This window comes from Camelus ferus, chromosome 10 (assembly GCF_009834535.1).
Source record: "Camelus ferus isolate YT-003-E chromosome 10, BCGSAC_Cfer_1.0, whole genome shotgun sequence".
Lineage (NCBI taxonomy): Eukaryota > Metazoa > Chordata > Mammalia > Artiodactyla > Camelidae > Camelus > Camelus ferus.
The window spans coordinates 47,405,576-47,429,062 of NC_045705.1; the positions used below are offsets into that span (position 1 = coordinate 47,405,576).

The 23,487-nt window shown below is 40.1% G+C and overlaps 1 protein-coding gene and 1 long non-coding RNA gene across 28 annotated transcripts in view; one reads left to right on the forward strand and one right to left on the reverse strand.

The window, feature by feature from the left end:
• Window positions 1–22,604, forward strand: part of SOX6 (SRY-box transcription factor 6) — a 556,391-nt gene extending 533,787 nt beyond the window's left edge. For 24 of the 27 annotated variants that reach the window (XM_032488948.1, XM_032488938.1, XM_032488944.1 and 21 more), the window contains 3 exons: window positions 3,937–4,170; window positions 6,755–6,971; window positions 15,836–22,604. In XM_032488948.1, coding sequence (XP_032344839.1) covers window positions 3,937–4,170; window positions 6,755–6,971; window positions 15,836–16,139 — 755 coding nt within the window. In that variant the 3' untranslated portion in view covers window positions 16,140–22,604. The remainder of the gene's footprint in view (window positions 1–3,936; window positions 4,171–6,754; window positions 6,972–15,835) is intronic. The other 3 variants (XM_032488941.1, XM_032488953.1, XM_032488960.1) reach the window with 1 other exon arrangement.
• Window positions 5,554–7,189, reverse strand: LOC106731111. The gene is made up of 2 exons (XR_001367535.2): window positions 6,399–7,189; window positions 5,554–6,361 (listed from the first exon to the last, which is right to left on the reverse strand). It is a non-coding gene; the product is annotated as an uncharacterized LOC106731111 (long non-coding RNA).
• Window positions 22,605–23,487: the final 883 nt, after the last annotated feature.

Sequence of the window (23,487 nt, forward strand, 5' to 3'; positions counted from 1 at the left end):
TCTTTGCCTTGGCAATTTCTATTTTTTCCTCACAGACTATCTTTTTTCATCTAACTGAAAATTTGTCTTTACACAAACTGTGATATGAGAAATGAAGGATGGATTAACCAGTCTGAGCCCCCTTGGGGAACTGGAGAGACTAGGGATTCCTGGAGTAAAGGGGACCTGTGCCTAGTGTGGTACTGTTGACCTCCTGGCCTTTCAGTAACTGTTATTCAGGAATGGTGCTGCTGGTAATTAAAGATACTTAGGTCAGCTAGAAAGCAGTAGTCTCCACATACATAGCTATAGGTCTAGGCGTCTTCCAGCCTCTTTCCATGAGAAGACATTTAGGAGCGTTGAACTCACAGATAATTCCTCTGCTATTAAAAGTAAAAGAATCTGCCTCTTAGAATTATGAGCTATTCCCTAGGACAACTCTGGATTGTGACAGAGAGCATTGGCTATTTTAGAATGAAGTGCCCCCCCTCCTATTTTTTAACTTGATGTTATTTTTGAAAACGAGCAGTATGAAGTCACATTTGATATATAGATTCTAAAGTTAATTATAGCAGAAAGTCAATTTTAGGCTTCAGATAGTCAGGCTAATAGCATATCTTTGAAAATCATGGTATAGTATTCTATAGAATTTTTCTTATTTGTTTAAAAGAGTGTTCATAATATACAATCTCTATTTTTAAATTTCTGAATTTATACACCCATACACAGTCATATGTGTTTCTATTGCTACAAGAATAATTCTCTAACTATTTTGTTTCATGAAGCAAAATTTAGGAAAGTTAAGGGACATTTTCGAAATACTCTTTTGATGCTGTGACCTCTTTGTATTTTCTTAAAATTCTGACTCTGATCAGATAGCAGGTCCAGTTTAAAAGTCGTTTTAAACCTTGGTCTTCCTGGATAAGTCTCTTCTTCTTCCAAAATGTTGGCTCATCAATACAACATTTCTAGCTTAACTTGGAATGTCCCCATTTACTTTTCAGTTGACGCCCCTTGGGAGAGAGAAGAGGAGATAAGAAAAAAGAGATGTATATACCCCCTGGTTTCTTAATTCACATTTTAATACTATGTACTGTGCCTGAATATCTCAGTTTCTGGAAGCACTTCTTGTGAGACTAGAGATCTGCTGTGTAATTAATGCAGTGTCAGTGTTGTGCAAATAATATGTACCATGGGAGGATGGACAAGGCCAGTGTAGGACAGCTGGTGGGGTGGGAGCTGAACTGTCCTTGGAGAAGGTAGAATTTAGTAAGGTAGAAGTGAGTAGGAAGGCAATGCTAAGGTTGCAGTGTGGAATGAAAAGGGAGAGAGTTTGGACATAGGTATGACATGTCTGGGAGAATCCATTGGTATGAGTAGAAGATCTGCTAAAACCAGAGTCTAAAAATCCACCATGATCAGTGTGTAGGAGATTAAAACTTCCCATTTACAATGAATACATAAATGGAAGCCGGCTATTTGGTTTTGCTAGAGATGAAGAAAAGCTATGACAGTAAAAGCAGATCTCAAATGTTAATCACCTGTGGCACAGTAGTTAACTTAGAATAATATTGAAGTGTTTTTGCATCTGACATTCTCCACAAGCCTGTCTCCTTTTATGTGTATGCATGCAAGTATATAAATTGCTGAATCCATGTCAGTTGTAAAGTAATGGCATTGAGGGCATCATAAATTACCACAGTGATCCTCAGGAGAAGCCACTGTCGTATCTGAATGAGTGTTTCACTTCCAGAGTAATGTATGCCTTCATCTGGCCCAGCAGTCAGCATATTGCCCTGTGTTGATGGATATTGTCAGCTGGAAGCTACACTACATTTCACTGCACAATAAACATGGCTGTCAAACCCATATAAAGTGAAATCAATTTATCCTGTATGGTCAGTGCATTTTAAATGAAATTAATGTACTGTGGGTATGGTGGCAAAAAGGTAGCATATTAGTTATGCATCTTGGGATCTGAGACTTTTCATGTGAGGGATCATTTTGTCTAGTAGGCCTAGAAGAAGGGCAGTTTTAAAAATATGTTACTTCACATGGTCTTCAGAAAGGGGCCCCTCTGTCCTTCTTCATGTTTAGAAAAGAACTGACAATATTACCCAGTTCGGCCCTTTTATCTTGTCTTTTGTTTGCAACAAATGATGATCATATTTGCCAAATAATAGTGCTCTTTAATGTTCTAATTTATTACTAGCTCTGACACAAACGAATTTCTTCTTAATCAAGGTAGCTGGAAATAGAGTAGAATGGCAGAGATGGATTGGGTCATGTTGTTCCTGTATAATCACTCCACTCAGCTGAAAGGATTTATTTTTGCCAAAATGTAGAAATGTTGGTTTTAATGTATGTTTTGCTTCTAACCTTTTGGGAGTAGGCTTTCCTATCTAAGCAGTGGAGGCCCTGGCTGAGGCCATCAGTCCAACTTCACATTTAACTACAGAGGTCCACAATCTACAGGGAGAGGCTTGGTATCTATCTGCCCCACGTAAAGCACACATCAGTGTGTCGTGCTGGTGGGCTGCGTGAAAACAAAAACAACAGACGCTATGTTCACCCATTCATTCATTCATTCATTCATTGAATGAATTTTACTAATTGAAACTCTGTTTGCCAAGTGCTTTATTGGAACCTAGGAATATAGTTAGTGAAGAGCCAGCTCCTGCTGCATCCTCGAGGAACTTTCTTTCAGTCTAATGTGTTACTGTGGTCACTTCTTTGGAAACTATAAAACATCAGGAATTTAGACATAGTTCCATAGGGGATGTTAAGGAACTACCCTTAAATAACAGAAAAATATATCGGGACCTTGAAATGACTGCCTTTTTAGTCTACTACCTTTGCATATGAGTTGAAAACCGAACAATCTTTTACTTAATATTTATTGAGTATCTATTATATAGGAAATCCTGGGGATATAAGAATGACTACAACATAAACACTAACTTTAGGGGTCCCATATTCCTGGAGATGGAAGGGAAGTATTGGAGATAATCACGTAAGATAACGCAATTACTTTGGAGCATGTAGCATAAAAGAAAGAGGAATGAATGCAACCTGGGAAGCATCGTTGCAGATGCTGTTCCTTTGGCCTGAATTACCCTTCCCATCTGTCTTTACTGCCCTCTCCTATTCACCTACTAATTCCTGTTCATCCTCGGAGACTCAGCTTAGAGTTTCCTAGGAGGCATTAGCTGACTGTCCTGTCTGGTGCCCTCTTGGTGCCCTGTTTACTTCAATATTAAAGCACTTACTATACTCTGTTATAATTGTCTGTTTGGGGTCTGTCTCCTTTCTGAACCATGAGCTCCTTTAAAAGCAGGTGCTGTTTTATCCACTTTTGTATACCCAGCACCTGGCACAAAGCCTAACTCACAGTAACTGCTCAATTAATAGTTTTCAGTGAATTCATTCATTCATTCACGAAGCACACCACATTTGAATAGGCCTGAAAGGATGAGTGGGACTTAGCATGAAGAGGTAGGAGAAGGAGCTTGCAGGCAGTGAGAGGAGCCCTGGCGAAGGCACAGTGTTGTGAAAGACAGGTCTGTTTCGGGTAAGTTATTTGGAAGTGGCTTCAGTGTTTGGCAAATGAGGCTAAAATGATAGGTAAGAGCCTGCTTTTGAAGGGAGAGATCACAGCAGGAAAAGTTAGCATAATATAGTGCCGGTAATTGCCTTCCTGTCCCCTGGAATTGACTGTAGTAAAAAGGTACTAGGTGTATGAAAACATGAAGTTTCATTCTGCCCGGTGTGTCTTTGAGGCCTACATCAGAAGAGCCCGTAGCATTGTCACTTGAAACTGTCTTCTGCTTCCAAGACTTCACTTAAAAAGAAGAGAAGGGCCTGGGGAAAACAGCCGAGCCTGGTGGCAAGCTGTGCTGCATTACCCAGATGATAACGCTTTGCCCCCATCTTGTTCTTCCTGCCCTAACATTACAGGAAGCAAAGCAATGAATGGCTCTGCAGCTAAACTACAGCAGTATTATTGTTGGCCAACAGGAGGTGCCACTGTGGCTGAAGCACGAGTCTACAGGGATGCCCGTGGCCGGGCCAGCAGCGAGCCACACATCAAGCGACCAATGAATGCGTTCATGGTTTGGGCGAAGGATGAGAGGAGGAAAATCCTTCAGGCCTTTCCTGACATGCATAACTCCAACATTAGCAAAATCTTAGGTGAGTGCAGTGCCTGATGCTGATCCTCTACCGCATGAGTGGCAAGAAGGGGCCTGATTTGACACCAAAGGGAGGCTGTGGTTTGCAGAAGTTAGGTGTTGCTCAGCAAGCTGCCCCGGGAGACTGTGTCATCTCCGCATCCATCATGCTGCAATGTAGCATTTACCTTTAGGAGCTAGAACACCCACCGGTGCCAGGGCAGGACTGACTAAAATCTTACCTTAGAGGCAAAACTATTTATTGTATGTGTTAATAGGGCAACTCTAAGAGCTCACTGCTAACTAAGAGTCATGGAGACGAGCTTTATCTCCTTTCTTTAACTCAGTCTTAAAACTCATAAGTTGCTATGGAACCCTGGAAACGCTCATAGACGCTACAGTTTTCTGCTTTAGTATTCTTGGGTTCATATGTCCCTCTGAAAGTACTCACCAAGGACTAGGGGTGAGCCCCCAAATAGTGTGAAATTTATGGAGTGTAGAACAGTGCCTCTAATGATAACTTTGAAACTTGTAAAATAAAACTACATTTACTTTAATAAGATATGACTAGTTCAAATTTCATAGCAGCGAGTTGAACACATAGACCACAGGGCAGAGGCCCATTTTGTGGTAAATTGCCAGAGTGATTCTCCCGTTTCTCCGGATTAAACTCAAGCCTTGTTCTATTAGTGTAAAGCTTGCCAGCACAGATTATACAGTTTGGAATTATTGCGCTCAACACATTGAACATATTTCATTCAACATGCAGCATTACAGTCAACATGTTTCCTCTTTAAGAAGAAAAAACACAGAAGGCACTGTTCTATTTAAGCTATCATGATGTGACAAAATCTCAAAGGGAGCCGCTTAAGAAGCCGAAAAACATTAGAGACTTAAACTGTGGTTTTCATTTTTTAAATGTTTTGTTCAAAAGCAATAAATATTTAACCTGAGTAAATATCAGTGATCTGGACATACACAAATACACATGTTTTGTCACTGTATAAATAATTTAACTTGATTCTGAGACATTTTGAGGCAGTCAGTGACCTCTAAGAAAATTTAAAACATACATAAGATCAAATAGTGGTGAAATGTTAAAATACAAGTTTTTCATTTTGACTTTTGAATTTCAAGATGAACACTAAATGTTATTACAACTAAATGGGGTTTTATTTAGAGTTTCAGAGATACACATTCTTCTTATATTATTCTTACAAATTTAATTTTCTTATAAACTAAATTAATAAATTTAAAAATCTTTCAAACCATAATGCTCCTTGTAGATATATTAAATTTTTTTTCTCGTTAATGGACAGTCAAAAGAAAAGTTAGTGTTTCTCTATCCCTAAAGTTTGATATCTAACTTGAAATTCTCCTTTTTTTTTTTTTTTGCCATTTTAGCAGCAGGATGAGTAAGCTCTCAAACGGGCACAGAACCTCTCTGTTTCCATTTTGGCAGCTGTGGGGAATCTATATTACTAGTGTGCATTCTGTGAAAAAAAGTTAAGAATATAATAAGTGTATTCATTAAAATATAAACTTTTCAGCACAAGCATTTCAAGAGCACCAAAAATCCTCTGTTAACTGGGGCTTTAAGCTGGGAACCAGCGGAACAGAGAAGCCTATCCCTGTAGACTTTCTACACAACTTTTGCACAACAATCAGGAAAGAACAGGGATGGATGTGCTATTAAAACAGACCAGGATATTGCTGGCTATAGAGAATATTTGTACAACTTTTCCATTTGTTTATGTATGAAAAATCTCCACTGAAGAATAGCTAACATCCAGTCAGCACAGCTGTTACCGCTTTATTCACCAGCGAGACACAAAAATGCAATTCGATACACGTAAAAAAACACATCCCTTCTTCGTCAAGTGTTTAGATAATTCTTTATAAACAATATTAGAGAAGTGAATACTTTTCTTTCTTCCTGTGTAAACCATATTAAAAATTTTTGTACTTTCATTGGTACAGCTTTGAATGAATGTTTATAGTACTTGAAAATGGTATATATAATTCCAACTGTACCTTCCGGTTCTAAAGCTATAACTTCTTAAGTAAGGTTTAGCCTTTTTAATTACCCTAGGCCGGGGGAGACAGTGTGCACCTTAGGTTTTTACATACAGAGGAATATCAACATCTGCTGACATCCTATCAAAGGAGAGCTTCGCTAAAGATGCTTGGGGTGTGGGGAGATGTTTGAATTTCTGGAACTAAGAGAGCTTTTCCTGAGAATTCTGTAACACTCAAAAGTATGCTTAGGAAATTTAGGTTTTTAACACTCTTGAGAAAGATAGGCAGAAGGATAGGGCAAGACCTTGGTGTAGGGGATAATCTTTAAGCAGCAAAGACATATTTTAAAACAATATACTTACTGTAGCATCAACTTTAAATTATTGAGAGAAGTAACATAATGCATGTGTCACGTACAACGTTATTCTCTGCTCTGTAGTCTAAAACACTGGTTGTGAGGCTCAGTGGTTGTGGTGACGGGAGCTGCTCAGAGCGCAGGTGAGTGAAGTGGCGGGAAGTGTAAGCAGTATTTGCCGGGAGTGTGTTGCTTTGAGCACTTAGGTATTTAGGGCTATTTTTATGTCTAGGGTCTCGCTGGAAATCCATGTCCAACCAAGAGAAGCAACCTTATTATGAGGAGCAGGCCCGGCTAAGCAAGATCCACTTAGAGAAGTACCCGAACTATAAATACAAACCTCGACCGAAACGCACCTGCATTGTTGACGGCAAAAAGCTCCGGATCGGGGAGTATAAGCAACTGATGAGGTCTCGGAGACAGGAGATGAGGCAGTTCTTCACCGTGGGGTAAGTGCTCCTGCATTTAGCCACCTGGGCCTTCCCGTCCCAGTAGGAAGCCCCAGGATGGCTACTGGCAGGGTGTTTGGGAAGGAGACTAGGGAAGGGAGGAGGCTGGGACATACTGAAGTGGCTCAGCTACAGTAATCTTTGCAGTGTCACAAGCACACAGCCTTGCAGCATGGCTCCTGCTCAAATCAAATCAGATCAAACCTGCAACAGGTCACTCCCAACTGCTCACCCCTTTCATTGTCTCCCAGGCTAATCTAAGATGTTCAGTGCCCACACACAAAGTTTCTGGTAGTTTATTTAAGTAGACACACAGGGAGGAAAAAATTAAAACTAACCCTAAGAAATCCCCAGAAGCTTTCCAGCTTCTCTGGGTGGTGCTTCTGACTCTAATCACAATAGTCTGCTTTTGTTGTGGGATCTACCACAAGATAATTGGCCTTGACATTGGTTAGAGGACCTCATTTTTGGCATAAGATCCAGAACTCCTGTTGCAGTAAATTATACTGTGGTAGAAGCAGTAACAATGTGGATTTTCTTGCTTAAATCAGAAACTAGACATGTTTTTGATATCTTCAAGTCTGATTTCATGTCATTTTGTTTAAAAATTAGGTAATAGATTTCTGGTATAAATTTCGACTTGGCTGACTGGCTGTCTGCATTCAGAAGAGGCCTCTTGTAACCACAGTAGTCAGAATAAGTGGGGATGCGGATGCCTGTAGGTTCCAGCTTACCCAGACCTAGAAGCACAGGGGGGTGGCAAACCAGCAGACCGTTCTGGAAGCCTCAGCCTAAGGCAGCTGGAATCAGACTGGAGAGACACTTGGGAAAGGGCTTGAGAGAGAGACGTGGAGGAAGTAAAAAGGAAGCTGTGTTCACTGTTAACTGAAAGGGGAATTGAGGAGCTGTGCTGTGCCAAGGATGTGAGAAAGCTTTACTTAGAGGCGAAGAAAAGAGATACCTTAAGGAGCGGTAAAGAACTATTTATTTATTTTTAAGGACACTCAAAAAATAACTTCATGGAACAAAAAGTTGGTTTCAGAAGCACGTGTTTAAAAACAGAAAACTAATTTGGAAAAGTAAATAGTAAAAATAGAAAAAGAAAAAAAAAAAAGGCCAACGAAAGCTGCGTGGGTCACTAATCTATACAATACACCAGAGTGTTCTGGGGAAGAATGTGGGCTTTGGCGTTTGACCACCGAGTTTCAGACACTGACTGTGCTACCTACTTGGCCACAGTTATTTAACTTTTCTAAGCTTCTGTTTTTCTGTTTTCTCATGTGTGAAATGAAACGAATAATAGTATCTATTTCATACAATTGTTGAGAGGATTCAATGAGGCAATGCTTTCAAAAGTGCTTTGTGTAATACTTAGTACAATATCAATAAAGGTGAATTCCTGTCATTATTATTACTATTAAACATGGATTTACCTATGTCACACTAGTTAATCAATGAATTTCTTTACACTATGGCAGAACTTTTTCTAGGTAAAGAGAGGCTTAAACCGCTTTGTTATTTGAGAATCCCAATATATTAACAGATGAAGACATGCCAAAATAGGATGTCACATTCTTCTGTGTTATAAATGTTTGCACCTTCTAAAGTAAAGCTTTTAACACAAAAGTACAATGCAATGTAATTGGGCTATCCATGTGTTAATTAGGGGATTTATGAAATACCCCAATTCACAGTGTACTTTAGGAAGTATAGTTGTAGGTAACAAAATACAAATTTAAGACTGTGTAATGTCTTCTTTTAATCCTGTTAGTATATCTCTGAGAATATATATAACCTCCTTTGAACAGAGAATCAAAAGTTTAAATTTGAGATATTTTGTGATTCCCACCCTTCTCCCCAGTCATGTTCCCTGTGTTGCATAATGGGTCCTTCTGCCATAATCTGGAAGGGTATCGAAGGTACTGTCTTAGTTCCAAATAGGAGATGGCGGTAATTCTATTCAATTTAGTCCTCTTTACCAAAGGGACATTGGTGACAGCTCTGGACCAAAATACCTCATTCCATAGTAATACATGTAAAATGAACTTAGCTAGAACAACTCAATAGCATCTACTACTTATTGAATGCCTACTGTATACGAGGTGTTTTAGGTATACAAATTATATAATCCTGTAAATAAGATAAAGAAATAGAGGCCCCAGGAGGTCCTATGGCTGCTGAAAGGTGAGAAGGAGCCAGGGATTAAATCAGGCCTCCGCCTCTGTCATGCCGAATGACTGAGGAACTGTCTTTACCACGTTGCTTCAAAATGTGCCTTGTCATCCTGTCCTGGCACAGTTACAAGTATGACTTTACCATTTGAGGAAGAGCTCCTAGAACCTAGAGGAAATAAGGACTTTTGTTGTGGTATACGGTGGCATAAAAAGAGCTTTGAAATTTCGAGACTAAGGACCTGGTAGCTAGTGTAGGAGGTCCTCTATGGAAAGCTTATTTTAGTCTGTGGAATAGAGCCACAGGCATGCAGGCAATGGCCAGAATGTCTTGTTCTCTAATCTTCAGTGCTGAGTATCTTCCTCCGCCCAGCTTAGGTAATACTCGCTACGTGAAGCCAAGTGATGTCTTCACTTAAGGATTCGCATTCTCTCCCAGGTAGTTATATTTTATAGATTATTAACTCCCTTGGATTCATCTTTGGAAACTGATCTTCATTAGATGCAAGGTTATTAGAAGAGGAAAAACCAAACACAAAATTCAAATACTGCTATTGACTTCTTGAGGGAATGGGAGTGAGATCAATTTTTATAACTGATTTTGAAAAGGTGTGCATAACTTTCAAGCCAATAAAATGACATATATTGTTCAACATTGTCATGCATTTTACTGATGATACAACTGGAAGTTCAGTGAGTTTTTTTTTCTTTTTTACTCAATTATTATGAAATGAATTTATCAATATATGAAATAGAATAATGTTAGCTCTAGCCTTGGATTTAACCCCTTCAGTTGATAGCTTAAGTATCAGAATTTTGCAGTAATCCTGACAGGAGTACCATTAATGTTAAAATGATATTTGTTAGGGTCTTTCCCCAAAGAACTGTGGCCACATGAAATGTACTTCCAATTTGTTCGAAGCTTATTCAATAGTTTACCTATGAACTAATAGAGAATTATGCAGATACTATAAAATATTTAAATTGGGGTTACATTTTGAGTAACAATAATTAGCGTGAATTATACAGATTATTGCAAATACAACAAATTTGTAAGATAAGAAGTATCATCTGCATCCTGGGGTTGAAAAACAGAATGTTCAGAGATGTTAAATAATTTGTTCAAGGCCACACAGCTAGTACATTGCAGAGCTGAGATTGAAACCAGGCTTATGTGAAACATATGTCCTTTTCACCATTACACATACCTCTCAATTAGAGCCTACAAATTGTTTAGAGGCTGTATAGTATAGTGGTTAAGAACACCAACTCTGGAACCAGACTATTCTGGCTCAAATACTAGATCTGCTTCTGCCTGGCTCTAGGAACTAATGCTTAGCAATCCTTATCCTCTAAACTCTCCATTTGCCCTTGGGAAACTTACTTAAACTGTACCTCAATTTCCTCATATAAAAATTGGGATGACAGTAATACCTACATCAGATCCTTCTGAAGATTGAATAATTTAATATATCTAAAGTGCTTGGAATGGTGTCTGACACATAGTAAGCCCCAATTAAAGCAAATATTATTCTAGAGAAAGGATGCTATGTGTCAGGTATATATTTCATATTATAAAGAATTATGTTTGCTGCATTATGCTATAAATGGTATGAACACTTGCTATTTTGATCTGAATCTTAAAGAGGCTGAATCAAACCTATAAGATGCTTATAAATTTAATTGATTAGCATAGACTAGACATTCTGTTTTCAGTATTGTCTTCCTGTAGAGAAAGCCAGATTAGAATCTCTCATAGGTAATGTAAAAAGATGTGCAATTTATAGGCTTACCTACTAGTGAAACAAACATCATTGCCTTCATTTATAGATACTGTGAGGGTCTGAAAGATCAGCAGACAGGGGCTTTGACAATATAAATAAATAATTCCACTGCAGTTAGCAAAAGCTAGACCATACTCCAGAAATGTTCCTGTGATTTGGAAGCCATGCAACAACGCTGGACTCTGTCAGGGCCAGCTTAAACTCTTGGGCTGGGAGGGAGGGTCCTTAGCCATCTCTGCTCACATCAGCTGCACATGTATACTTTTACAAACATCCACAACTTTTGTTTTGATGCATACATTCATTATTTGTAAAGCCCAATGCTTGCCAGCTATTCCTGTTTGTGAAATCTGCAGTGTTTGAATTTTGACTTCACAATTGATTTGTAGAGGAAGGAAAAATGCTTTCTAGGAAAGTAATTTCCGATAGACAAAGCTTGATTTTCCATTTTGTTAATTGATTAGTCGGTCAGTTGGTAAAAGCCTGTTGGAAACCAGCTGTGTGCCTAGCACTGTACTAAATTAGTATAGTGCATGAGGCATCAGTTCTACACACAGTGAGTTATCAGAGAATGCTATTAACAGAGAAGCTGGACATATACATAAATAGGTTAGCAAATAACAGTTTGTTACACACACACACACACACAATACATTGCATAGTGCTGCACAGAGTGTGTAATGAAGTACTAATTTTGATTATATAGCTCAGAGGAAGGGAGATTACTATGGGTTAGGACCAACCAAAGGCCATTCTTGAGGTAGGGGACTTGAGATGTGGGTAGGGGGCAGGCTGGTGAAGGACAGGTTCCTATTTTAGCATGAAGGAGAGCATGAACACATGGGGGAAATATGAAAATGTTCAATAATAAAGAGGGAGGCTAGCCTAGGAATTGTCCCTGACAGTAAAGAAAAGTAAGATATGTAGGGTGGGACAATATTTTGGAAACCCTTGAAAGCCAGGCTTCTTCAAGTATAACTAGCTATGCTCATTTAATTTTTTTTAGTTTCTTTTTATGCTGATAATGACAGTGAGGGAGCAAGGCCAGCATGACAGTTAGCTTATGATTTTGCATCCGCAGAATCAGTGGTAACTTAGAAGGGGCCTCAGAAGTCATATCCTTCAAGCAGCCAGCAGTTGTGGGAGTCCTTTCCAAGTTCGGCTTGAACTCTTCCAGGGCCAGAGAGCTCACCACTTTCCAAGGGAGCTAGTTTCTTTGTGGAACATCTCTTAATACTAGAAAGTTCTTTTCTTTTAACTAAGCCTCCTACTTTATAGATTGGTTCTGATCCTCTTCTTTGGTCTTTTCTAGAACAAATCTCTTCCTTATTTGTGAAGAAAATCACTCAAGATCTAAAGATGGTTATATTCACATTCCTTCCGCACCACCCTCTCTCCCTTATAGCTAAGCTCTTTACATCTTTTCTTCTCCAAAATAGGTTACCTAGCCTTTTCATTTCTTTTCCCTCTCACTCACTCGTTCATTCATTTATTCCATGTATTCAGCAGACTTTTGTTGAATGCTTCCTGTGTTCCAGGCATTGCCTAAGCTCTGGGACTGTATCAGTGAAAATCCCTGTCCTTATGAAACTTGCGGTCTAGTGGGGAAAGTCAATGAATTAATAAATAAATATCAAACAGTAATAAATGCCTTAGAACAAAGTAAAGGAGGGTACAGGATAGGGGGTTTGAGAGGCTAAAGTGCAATTTTAAACCAGAACCACAGAAAACCTCACTGAGAAGATAAACCTGAGCAAAGACCTGAGGAGTGAGGGGGCCAGCCACGCGGGTGGATGTCTAGGAGAAGAACTAGGCAGGGAGAACAGCAGCCGTGAAGATGGTGAGAGGTTGTGCCTGGCTTGTTGGGAGACATGAGTCCCGAGCGATAGGAGCAGAATGAGTAGATGCGATGAGTAAAGGCAGTAGTAGTAGAGAGAGATGAGGAGAGGTGGTAGGGAGCCGAATTCTGAAAGGACTTGAATTTGACTCTGAGTGAGATGGAAAGGCATTGAAAAGTCTATAAGCAGAGGAGTATTGTGATCTGACTTAGGTTTTAAAATGATCACTCTGTCTACTATGTTGAGTATTGTCTGAAAGAGATGTGACCTGAACTAAGGAGGCAGGCTCTTACAATAAACCAGATTAGAGTTGATGGTGGCTTGAACTAGGTTTGTAGATGGCAAAAGTGGAGGGATTCTGGACAATATTCCTAAGAATGAACCAATAGGATTTGCTGATGGATGGGGTATAGGGATATAGGATTGGCCCCAGCAGCCAAAAAGATGAAGTAATCATTAACCAAGATCTGAAAGGTCATGAGAGGAGCCATTATAAGGGAGAATGATCAGGAATTCAGTTTTGCCTCTGTAAGTTTGAAATGGTATTTTGACATCCACATCAGATAAGAAGTTTTATATATATTTGGATTCTGATTCAAATTGTTAACTAATTTTCTGATAGTGTGAACTTGCCTTTCTCACCCCAATCTTGATATCCTCAGTAGAGAATTTGTGAAATAAGGAAGAGTTCAATTCCTGGATGTGGGGCTTGTGTGTCCTTAGACAAACAGCAAATTCTCTGAACCTTAACTGGTTACTTCATCTATAAAATAGGGGAAATAATAATTGACCCCTCAGGTGATTGTGAGGATTAAAGAAGATAACAGTGAAAGCATCTAAGCATCGTCCGTAGCACATAATAGGAGCTCAATTCAAATTTATTTAATAGACATATAGATATTTTTACTTAAAAAATCTTGCAGAAAATTATGATCTCTTCTTTATGAAAAGAAAATGTCCTTCATGAAAAGAAAATATACCATTTGATAGTTTGTATATGGTATGTAGAGTTTCTATTTTAGATTAGCTCACCAAATTGGGAAATCTGTAAAATGGGTCAATATTACAATAAAAGTTTATCACTCTACAGGCATTTTGTGATTGAAGCAAAAATATTTTTATTGCAATTATCGAAATTCAGTAAAAAAAAATTAATGAGACATTTACTGTCTTGGGTAGGTTAGCATGTAATTTACTTTGTGTTAATTTGCCCAAAACTTAGGAAACGAGAAGTATACTATCTTTAGAATTTGACTCTATGGAAGGGAAGCCAGCATTTTATCAGATGTTTCTACACATGGATTTAGATTCCTCTATCGTCATCATCTTTTGAGTAATTAAAAAAAATTACCTTGAGCATCACACACAATGAATCAGTATCAGGTGCTTAGTATCGGCTGGATACCTACAGGCTGTGTAGAAACCAGGAGTTTTTATGGCATTTAGGGAGCTTAGTGTATCTGTATGTTGAATATCTATAAAAGGAAGAGTGATGTACTTCAAGTCTGTTGACCTAGGTTTAAGTCCCAGCCCTGCTGATTTTTGAATGCAAGGCCTTGAGCAAGGCCTCATTTTCTTCATCTGAAAACTGAGCTTAATAATACCTCATAAAGTTGCCATGTTAATTGAATGAGGTAATACATATGAAAATATTATATATATTATGTTAGTCAAAGGTTAAGCTATCATGATTATGCCTCCTAGTGTTTGAAAGAGGTTGTTAAAGATAGCATTTTCAGATATCCCACAGTGTGATTCCAGGCCATTTGTGTCATTTCTCCATCTACCAGGCTGGAGGACACGCAGGCCTTTTTGAGAAATTGTGCTCCTTTAGGGAGTGTCAAAGGATCGCTGGTAAGCTAGTTCTTCACAAATTCAGATTTTTTTCCTGTTAGACTGAGGTGGATAGAAAGTTTCAATGAAGGGGTCAATAAGAATGGTTCAAGTGATGGTCTGATCTGAAGCCAAGTACTAAAAGGTAGAAGGACCTTCCAGGACTTCCCTGACCCCAGCTTTTATAAATGCATGGAAACTGAAGCTCAGAAAGGAGAGTTACAATGACATTTTGAAGTGAACTTAATATTACTGTTCATAACGATTGAGAAATACTCAGTGAATGCTAAAGCCATGAGAATAATATTTCAGTCATAGTTTTGAGCTAGGTAGTAGGTCTTTAATTCTTTCAACCAGTTATAATGCCTCCAGGGAAGTTGAGAGGCAGATAGCCATGTCTCCCTGCAGAAGGAGAGACTGACCTTCATAAAGGGTCTGGTAGGTTTATTTGAACTAGAGTGACATTATGACGAAGTGATCTGGTGTGACCAGGCCTCAGCCCCTGCTGGGATCCAGGATGAGGAGACGTGTGTCCTCCTGTTAAGTGGTTGGAGGAGCTCTCATTGTTCTTCACTCCTGACTCCTCCAACCCCAGCTCTAGCCCAGGGCCACAGGAGTAATGACACCCAAGATGATCCTTCCATAATTAGGAAAATAGAAGCTTCCAGGGGCTTCCCTACAAGTTCAGCCGTGGAAATAGATAGACATTTACAAGATAGCAAATACATGCTTTGCTAAATCTGACTCTTTGGGATATACCGGATACTTTCTCATCTTGATCTTTCTTGAACTGTACAGTTCTCAAACCAAGGTGAAGACACAAGCCTGCTTAACAGCGAGCGACATTGTAGCATGTCTCATGTTACCAGCCTATATTTTGTAATGTTCTGGGAGATCTTAAAAATGATCTCGCAAGTAACTTTGTGGAATTAACCACAGTGTTTGTTCCAAATGCCAGAAGTTATCGAAACTTTGCCATATTTGTCATGTTATAAGGACCCTAATTTTATGTCGCAAAACCATCAATAAATTCCTTCCATTGTGTTTCTTAACTCCAACCACAGCGTCAGGGAGACTTGCAGGACCCCTCCAGGAAACACCTTTGTCACATTCTGTCATCTGCTTAGACTTTCCACAGAGCCCCTTTTTAGAACGTGTGGGGGATGAATTCCAGTGCCACACAGAAGAACAGATGTATGTAGATATTTCCCTCTGCTTTATTTTTTGAATCTATACAGGCAACAGCCTCAGATTCCAATCACCACAGGAACAGGTGTTGTGTATCCTGGTGCTATTACTATGGCAACTACCACACCGTCACCTCAGATGACATCTGACTGCTCTAGCACCTCCGCCAGCCCAGAGCCCAGCCTCCCGGTCATCCAGAGCACTTATGGAATGAAGACAGACGGCGGAAGCCTAGCTGGAAATGAAATGATTAATGGAGAGGATGAAATGGAAATGTATGACGACTACGAAGATGATCCCAAATCAGACTATAGCAGTGAAAATGAAGCCCCTGAAGCTGTCAGTGCCAACTGAGGAGCGTTTGTTTGCCGAATTAAAATACTCTGACATTTCACTGCCCCTCCCCCAACAAAAAAGTTCTTAAAGAGCCCGCATGCATTTGTGGCTCCACAATTACATCAGCAGAATGGTCTTAATTGTTTCGTAAAGTGTGAGACAGATTAAGTTTTCCCTGATTTTTCATGAACTTGAGTTTTTTGTCGTTATTGTTATTGTTGTTATTGTTGTTTTTAATTTAGGTGAAGACATATTAAATATGAGACACCAGGACTTGAAAACTTATCTCAACCCATAGCTGTCTTACAAGTCTTATATTTTTTGTCTTACTTTTTTTTTTTTTTTCTTTTGGATGTTGATAAAGGTTTAAGTTACTGTTTTAGATGGGGTTAAACATTCTCACTCAGGTATGCTGTGCCGGCCTACAGGTTGTGAATGTGTTTTTATTCTGAATTATTTTAGAAAACAACTGAGGATTTCATATTGTGAAACAGAACAAGTCCACGGCGTGTGCAGCTGCATGTAGAGCATATTCAAAAGGCCTCGGAATTCCATTTGTCCACGTGTAGAGTGAAACTTTGAATGTGCCAAACTTTTTCATAACTTTTGAATCTTAATATTTTGAAAGTCTTAAAGGAGACACTGCAAAGTCTTAGACAATCTTTGGCATCTTAAAATAAAATAGCAAACCACACTTTTTTTTTCCAGAAAATGGTAAAGTACTCAGGAATCTGGAGACAAGATATTGTAAGGAATGAACAAGGTTGCCACAGTGCGTGTACCCAATTGTGTTTGCCTCTTGACGCGCCATCAGTGTGTGACATGATATGACGGCCACACACCAGAGCGATCACCACACCAGATACCGACACGGTGGTCTTCTCTGCCTGAGACCACCTCTCACTACATCCATTATCCCTTTGCCTTTAACCCTGACATTCAGTCTTAACACATTTTTCTCTTAAATAATTTATTCATTCCAGAATGTCACGGGTCCACTTACTATTTATTTTAAAAAAAATTTGTTGGTGGCATTAATTTAATAATTCTTGTTTTTCACCCTCCTTCCCCAAATAACTTTTCAGCCATTTTCACCTCCTTCTCCTGCTAGATACAAAAGATGTACATAGTAATTTTATGTCCCCAGATCATCTGGAAGCATTTCTGAAACAAGTTACTACTAAATACCTATATTGTTTTTGAACATCCTTGTATATATGGCTACAGAGCTGTGTATCTGGATACAGGTGTAGAGTCTTACACTTTAACAGATATGCCCCTGAGGTTCGCCTTGACCTTGAATCTTTTGCCAGAATTGCCCCTTAATTCAATTAAGCAACAAGTGGTAGGATCTGCATCAGTGGCATTAATCCTGAATGCCACTCAGCAGCAAGAGTCAACAGTGGTGACTGCCAGGCAGGAGAGTCCTGCACCCAATCTTAAAGCCCAAAGTTGCGGGCCATGTAGGAGTCAACAGTGGTGCCGTCATGGGCTGGCACCTTTACACTGAGCTGCCTTGTCCCATCTGGCACATCTAGGGAGTGCTTTGCAAAATCCCCAGGAGGCAAGAAGCCACATGACAGCCTCAAAGCAAAGATAGAGGCAAATAGTCATGATACCTGGAGAATGAAAGAAAACTGCAGGGAAGGAGAAGGAGGGGAAATACATTCCCCATATGGGCTGTTCCTACTCTTAACCCTGGGGAACAGATCACTCCTGGGGCAGCAGACAGTGCCTCTGGCTTGCTCCCTCCATCTGTGGCCACATGGGGATCATGCCTACGTGTGAACAAGGTTAACTGCTCTTGTCACACAGGGGCTTCTCTGGAGAGGCACTGATGGGCTGGGAGGCAGTGAGGTTTTGTCCCCAATCTCCTAACTACAGGGAGCTCGGCTGTGCCATTTTGACCTTCCTGAAACCAGGACTGATTGCCTGTGGGGCGGGGGGTGGCCTCAGCCAGAGTAGCTCAATGGGAGGATGTCAGAAAATAGGACAGTTCACCTCATGGGACAACCAGAATCTGATCACAGGACACAGGAACAGCCCCATCAGAGTTCTTGAGCCATTTTGTCACTTGGAAGAGAACAGTATACCTTCATATTTATTTGAGTGCTCAAGGCCATACCTAATAGCAATAAATAGGTCTCGCCAAGACATTATTGTCCATGTCATTAGCTGGGAGTGCTCTCTATAAGCTGATTAAGGTACTGATAGGAATGTTTGGTTCTTAATATTGGTTGGGGATTGGAACTTTGTTTTTGTACATTGTATTTCAAATGAGGAGGAGGTCATTTTTTCTGAAAAAAAAGTATTTATTATTGTCTTACCGATTTCTTTCGATTACATACCTCTCCTCCTCAGTTCATTCTCATGTTTCTTCCTCTTTCTCTTTGACTCTGCTTTGCCCTCTCCCCCTCCTTTTTTATTTCGTTGCATAGGTAGAGCGCTGCATGGCTAGCATTGTATTGTATGTAATTAATTTTGCACAAAGGCAAACATTTAGAATGGTAGGGTAATTCTGTTTGTTTTTATGACCATGCCAAAATAATATTCTGGGCTGGTGGAGAACAAAGGACTGTTCTTTAGGACTGAAACTTGATTTTGCTTGTAGTAAAAAAGAAAAGAAAAGAAACAAAAAAAAGAAAACAAAAAAAACAACAAAAAACACACACACTCACAGATGTTGTTTCGTAAGTGTTATAAGCACTGGATATAAATGGTATTTTTTATCAATTCTGACTAATGTGAAGCTGTTGTACGAAAACTACATGAACAAAAGTCATCTGTTTCGACTCGTGTGGGCTTGCCTCACAGTTGCCGGATTTGAGTCATTTTTATGTCTTGTTATTTCATTTATTTATGCAAAATACATGTGTGTATGAACACTTTGTTTTAGCTCCAGCTCTGCCTCAGTACTGGGGTTCAGTTACTTCTAGCCATGTTCTTAAAAATGAAAGGCTATTCAGGAATGATCTGATTGTAAACGTCTCTTTCATTGGGTCAAACAGTGATGCTGTATTTGAATCTAAATTCTGCACATAAGCAGTTTATTCTACTTATTAGCCAAGTTTGGCTCTAAATACCGTGGAAATTAAGAATGACAATCATAGGGATCACTTCGTTTTATTTTCAGTGGGGCTTAAACAAAGTTTTTATGAATTTACCATCTCATTTTAGATTTTTCTAATTGTGTAAATATAACATAGAAATAGACTTTATTTTTGGTTCATGAATACTTAGTGAAATGTAAGTTATGTATTTCCTTTTTGTTCTCTATCCATACATGTTGGTCCAGACTAGAAGCTGATGAGTCACTGTACCTCACAGGGTAGTGAATTATCAGCCACAGTGAGAGAGCAGAGTCCCACCCGTAGCTGGAGCAGGAAAACCCTTCACTCGGGTTCTCATACAGCTTAGAACCCACTGTCCACAGACTCAGACTTTCACTTTTTTTTCCCTTAGAGAAAGTTGATGGATTCAACATGGTGAATTTCCAGTACATCTGGGAGAGAGTCAGTTTGCTTTGTGAATCCACATAAATCTTATAAGGTAGTTCTGTGACCATCTAAGAGCAGGAAGGCTGAATGTCATTATAAAGGTAAAAATCTGCCTGAGATTGGCCATTAATAAAAGTCCCACCATCCCAATTATATTAAAGAATGTTCATCAATTTTTTTTCAGTGCCCCCTATTTCATAGTATCTTCAAATCAAAGGTAAAAATTATGTCCATTTTATTAAAGAACTTGCAGGATCAGGATTTTCCTTGTTACTTAGAATAGGGACACTGGCAGACAATCCTGTCCTAAAAAAATGGACCCTATGCAATAGGATGGAAGGAAGGAAGGAAGAAAAGAGAGAAAAGAAAGAAAAAGAAAGAAAGAAAAGAAAGGAGGAAGGAAAGAAAGAAAGAGAAAGAGGGAGGGAGAGAGAAAGAAAAGGTCAGTCTGTGGACAGTAGCAGCCAGGCAGGCAGTTTCTCTATTTCATTGGCAGATGTGATGCAGTATCTTTTCCAGGAAGATACGAAAGCTTTGTTGTTTCCATGTATATTCAGCTCGCCCTTTTAGGAGCACATCAGTTTGCTTCATTTGTTATTTGATACTCCCCAGCCTTGTCCTCAGGCCTGATTTGATTTGCCAGGGTCCTGACACGGGCCCTCAGGCCAAGTTCTAAATTCAGGTGTGGGCTAGCAGTGCTGCTGAGCCAACTCTGGCCTCCCCTGAACATCGGCCCCACTGGAGCCTGGGTGTTTGAAAAGGGTGTGATCACTCGAGGGCTGAAATTAAAGGCTCCTTTCTTTTCCTTGTGAAGCCAGGCTGCTGCTCCAGAGCACACCCTCCTGAGCGAGCGGGGAGCACAGGCACCAGCTGAAAGCAAGGATTGTTCCGAGGAAACCCGTCTACCCCCAGTAGGAAGGCAGCCTGGTCACTTGAACATCATAGCTGAGGCTGCTTCTCTCGGTTTATTCATTTTGCAAAGAGGTGACCTCTACCTACTCATTTAGGGAAAAGAAAAAGAATCAGTTAGTAGTTTTAAACCATATGAGAAGTCCTGTACCAAGTGCCAACAACTGCAAAGAATGCAGCTAGGGGAATGTACTGAAATTATGACTGGGTCTTCCTTTTTAATGAGAAAATGACGAAAAATTGGTTGCTGTAGCCTGATTTTGTACATGTTTGTCTAAGGACTGAGTTGGCACTTAAGCTCACTTCTCAAAGTATAATCATATTGTATGACCTCATTTGTCCTTTTACAAAAGCACTTGCATCATTTCCTTAAGTCATCTGCCCCCTGTCTTGTTTTCTTCCTGAATAAACAACTTCTCTCTGTTATTCCTTATGCTTATGTTCTGTTTCTGATGCCGTATACTCTTGAGCGTAACCTCCTGCTAACATCACTGAAATTGATATGCAGACGCATTTCCTTTTCGTCCCCATCCCATCTTTTCCTTTGGGGACAGATTTCTTTCCAAAAGCTCATGAACAAGTATTCAGAACGCTGGCACCTTTGGGGCGGGGCTCGAGGTGGGTGGGGGAGGGGTGGAAAGGTAACGCTCTTCTAACTTGGAGCTACTCTTCTGGTTGGCGTCCCTGGCAGTATGAAAGCTTGAAGGCAACTCAGTGACGTATCTTGCTCAGTAGTTTCTTATTCCTGAAGAACCACAAGCATCATAAAGTGAGGCCTCAGTGCTGGTGCTCTTGGAGTATGGGGAATGTGCAAATATTTAACTGTTTGTATGCTGCACATTGCAGATCTGCTCATGTGCATTCTCCGTTTGTCTTCCTTTGTCATATGTGTCTTTGCTTTTTCTGAAAGTGCAGTCTTTGTTGTACCCTTCTCCAGCTCGTAGCAAATTAGAATGCTTAGCATTTATGTTCATTCATTATTGTATTTGCCATGTAAAATTTTTATTACCTTAGACAAGCTTATAAGCTGTTACTACATAACTTATCTTACTGTAACTCTTTTTATTTCCTGACATTGTAATTTGTTTGTGATGTATATTGTGAGATTGTATTCTATGTTAATTTAATCAGCACAATTCACTGACATGCTGGACTGACATGCTGGCTGCTGTTTCAAAGTGTAAAGTTCGTGTAGGGCTGTTGGGGCAACTACAACTCTGTTGTCAAGGTACTGTGCTGGTTCCTCTAGCAACGCTGCGGGTGCGCGGCCCTTGGGACACTGAGGGCATTTCATACGCCCTTGAGCAAATTTTAGCTGCAGATTTTCTTTGTAGAAATTCTATGTATAACGCAGGTACCTACTTGGCCCATGGCTGGTAACTATTTGGGCAATTAGAAAAAAAAAAAACAGAAACCATAAAAACTAGTGTCTATTGCTGCTTTGAATATGTTTGAAAGTCTGAAAATGTAAATAGTTTATCAAAAAAAAATCTTGTACAGTCCAGTGTAAAGTTTTTAAATGACCTTAAGGGTTGCCATCACATCTTTCTCACACTCTCCTCTTAATAATGGAAAAAAAGTTTGCTAAGGATTAAAGAAATGAAAAAAAAAAGGATCTCTTCAAATTTAAAGGAATGAATCATTGTTCTTAGCTTTGTTGCATACACAGACTTCTTGGATTTCGTTGTGCAGTATTGATGTGAGATAAAGCTCAACATTGAATAATCTTTCAGTGGTACTTTTCAAAGTCTTCCCCTCCTCTGCCTCATAATTAAGGGAAAAGACAAAATCGAAAGACACACTGTCTTTATCTATCCTGGTGTATGTTGGCACCTTAGCTACTTTTTTTTTTCCTTTTTGCACAAGGTGCTTTCCTGATGTGTTAAACATGCCATCTTTGGGTGATAATGTATATGCCATGATGGGGCCCAGGCCCCTCAGGGGAGTGTCTATAAGAACTGCCTATTTATGCTCATTTACCTCAAGACTGTCCTCTCTACCCTAATCTAGTCGTCATCACTCCATCTTTTGTACTGCTGTTGACACTTACAAATTAAAGATAAATTTTGTTTTATGACCTCTGTGTACGGCCTTGTCTGTGCCCTGCAAACTGTTACCCCCTGGAGCCCATTCAGCTCTGGGCTTGTGCCCCCAGCTCAGGCCCCCCGCCGCTCCCCGCTGTTGCATCTGCCTTGCTGGGAGGTAAGTCTCGGAAGCCCGCAACCCCCTTAGCCTGGAGGACTTGCCTGCTTTTTTCATTGTGGCGCATACACTGCTGCAGCAGGAAATGCTTGCGGATTTAGACGGTAGGAACAGGCTCCAAGGTGGATTTTGGTCAAGAGAAGATGAGAAAGACTGTCACTTCCTATTTGCCTGACTTCTTCATGAGAGTGAAACAGTTTATAAGAGTTCCCAGCATTCCCTGTACGAACAAATCTCAAGGGCCAACCTCTCATCTGACACCAACTTCTCCAAGCCTCGCAGCAAGAGTGGAAAAGGCCGCACTTCTGGAACCGGCGCCTCCACTGCAGTTGGGAGCGGAGGGCTGACTTCTCAGCTGCTGCTGCCTCACAGGAGGGGTGCTCCCGTCTCACCCAGCCCTCAGTTGGCTGAGGAGGAGCGAATGATATCAGCCTCTAAGGGTCTGAGGGCTGGCAGTGGGGTTGCAGCCCGAAGTGAGGCAGGCCCTTAAAGGAGACCGGCCAACCCATCAAGCCAATGCTGTGGATTCCAGAGGTTAGTGACCAACACCTGGAGAAGGAGACAGAGGGCTCGGGGAGCTAGAGGGGGTGCTTAGCAACTTCTTCTTTGGCATTTCCTGTGAAAAATGCCTCACTAGAGAAAAGCTGAGGGTTTGTGGAACTCTTCTTTATCACAGTCAAATTGTATGTTTGCTGCAAACCATTGTAAGTCCTGAAAACCTAGCTTTCCAAGGCCCTCCCTTCTGCCCCGGGGGGTTT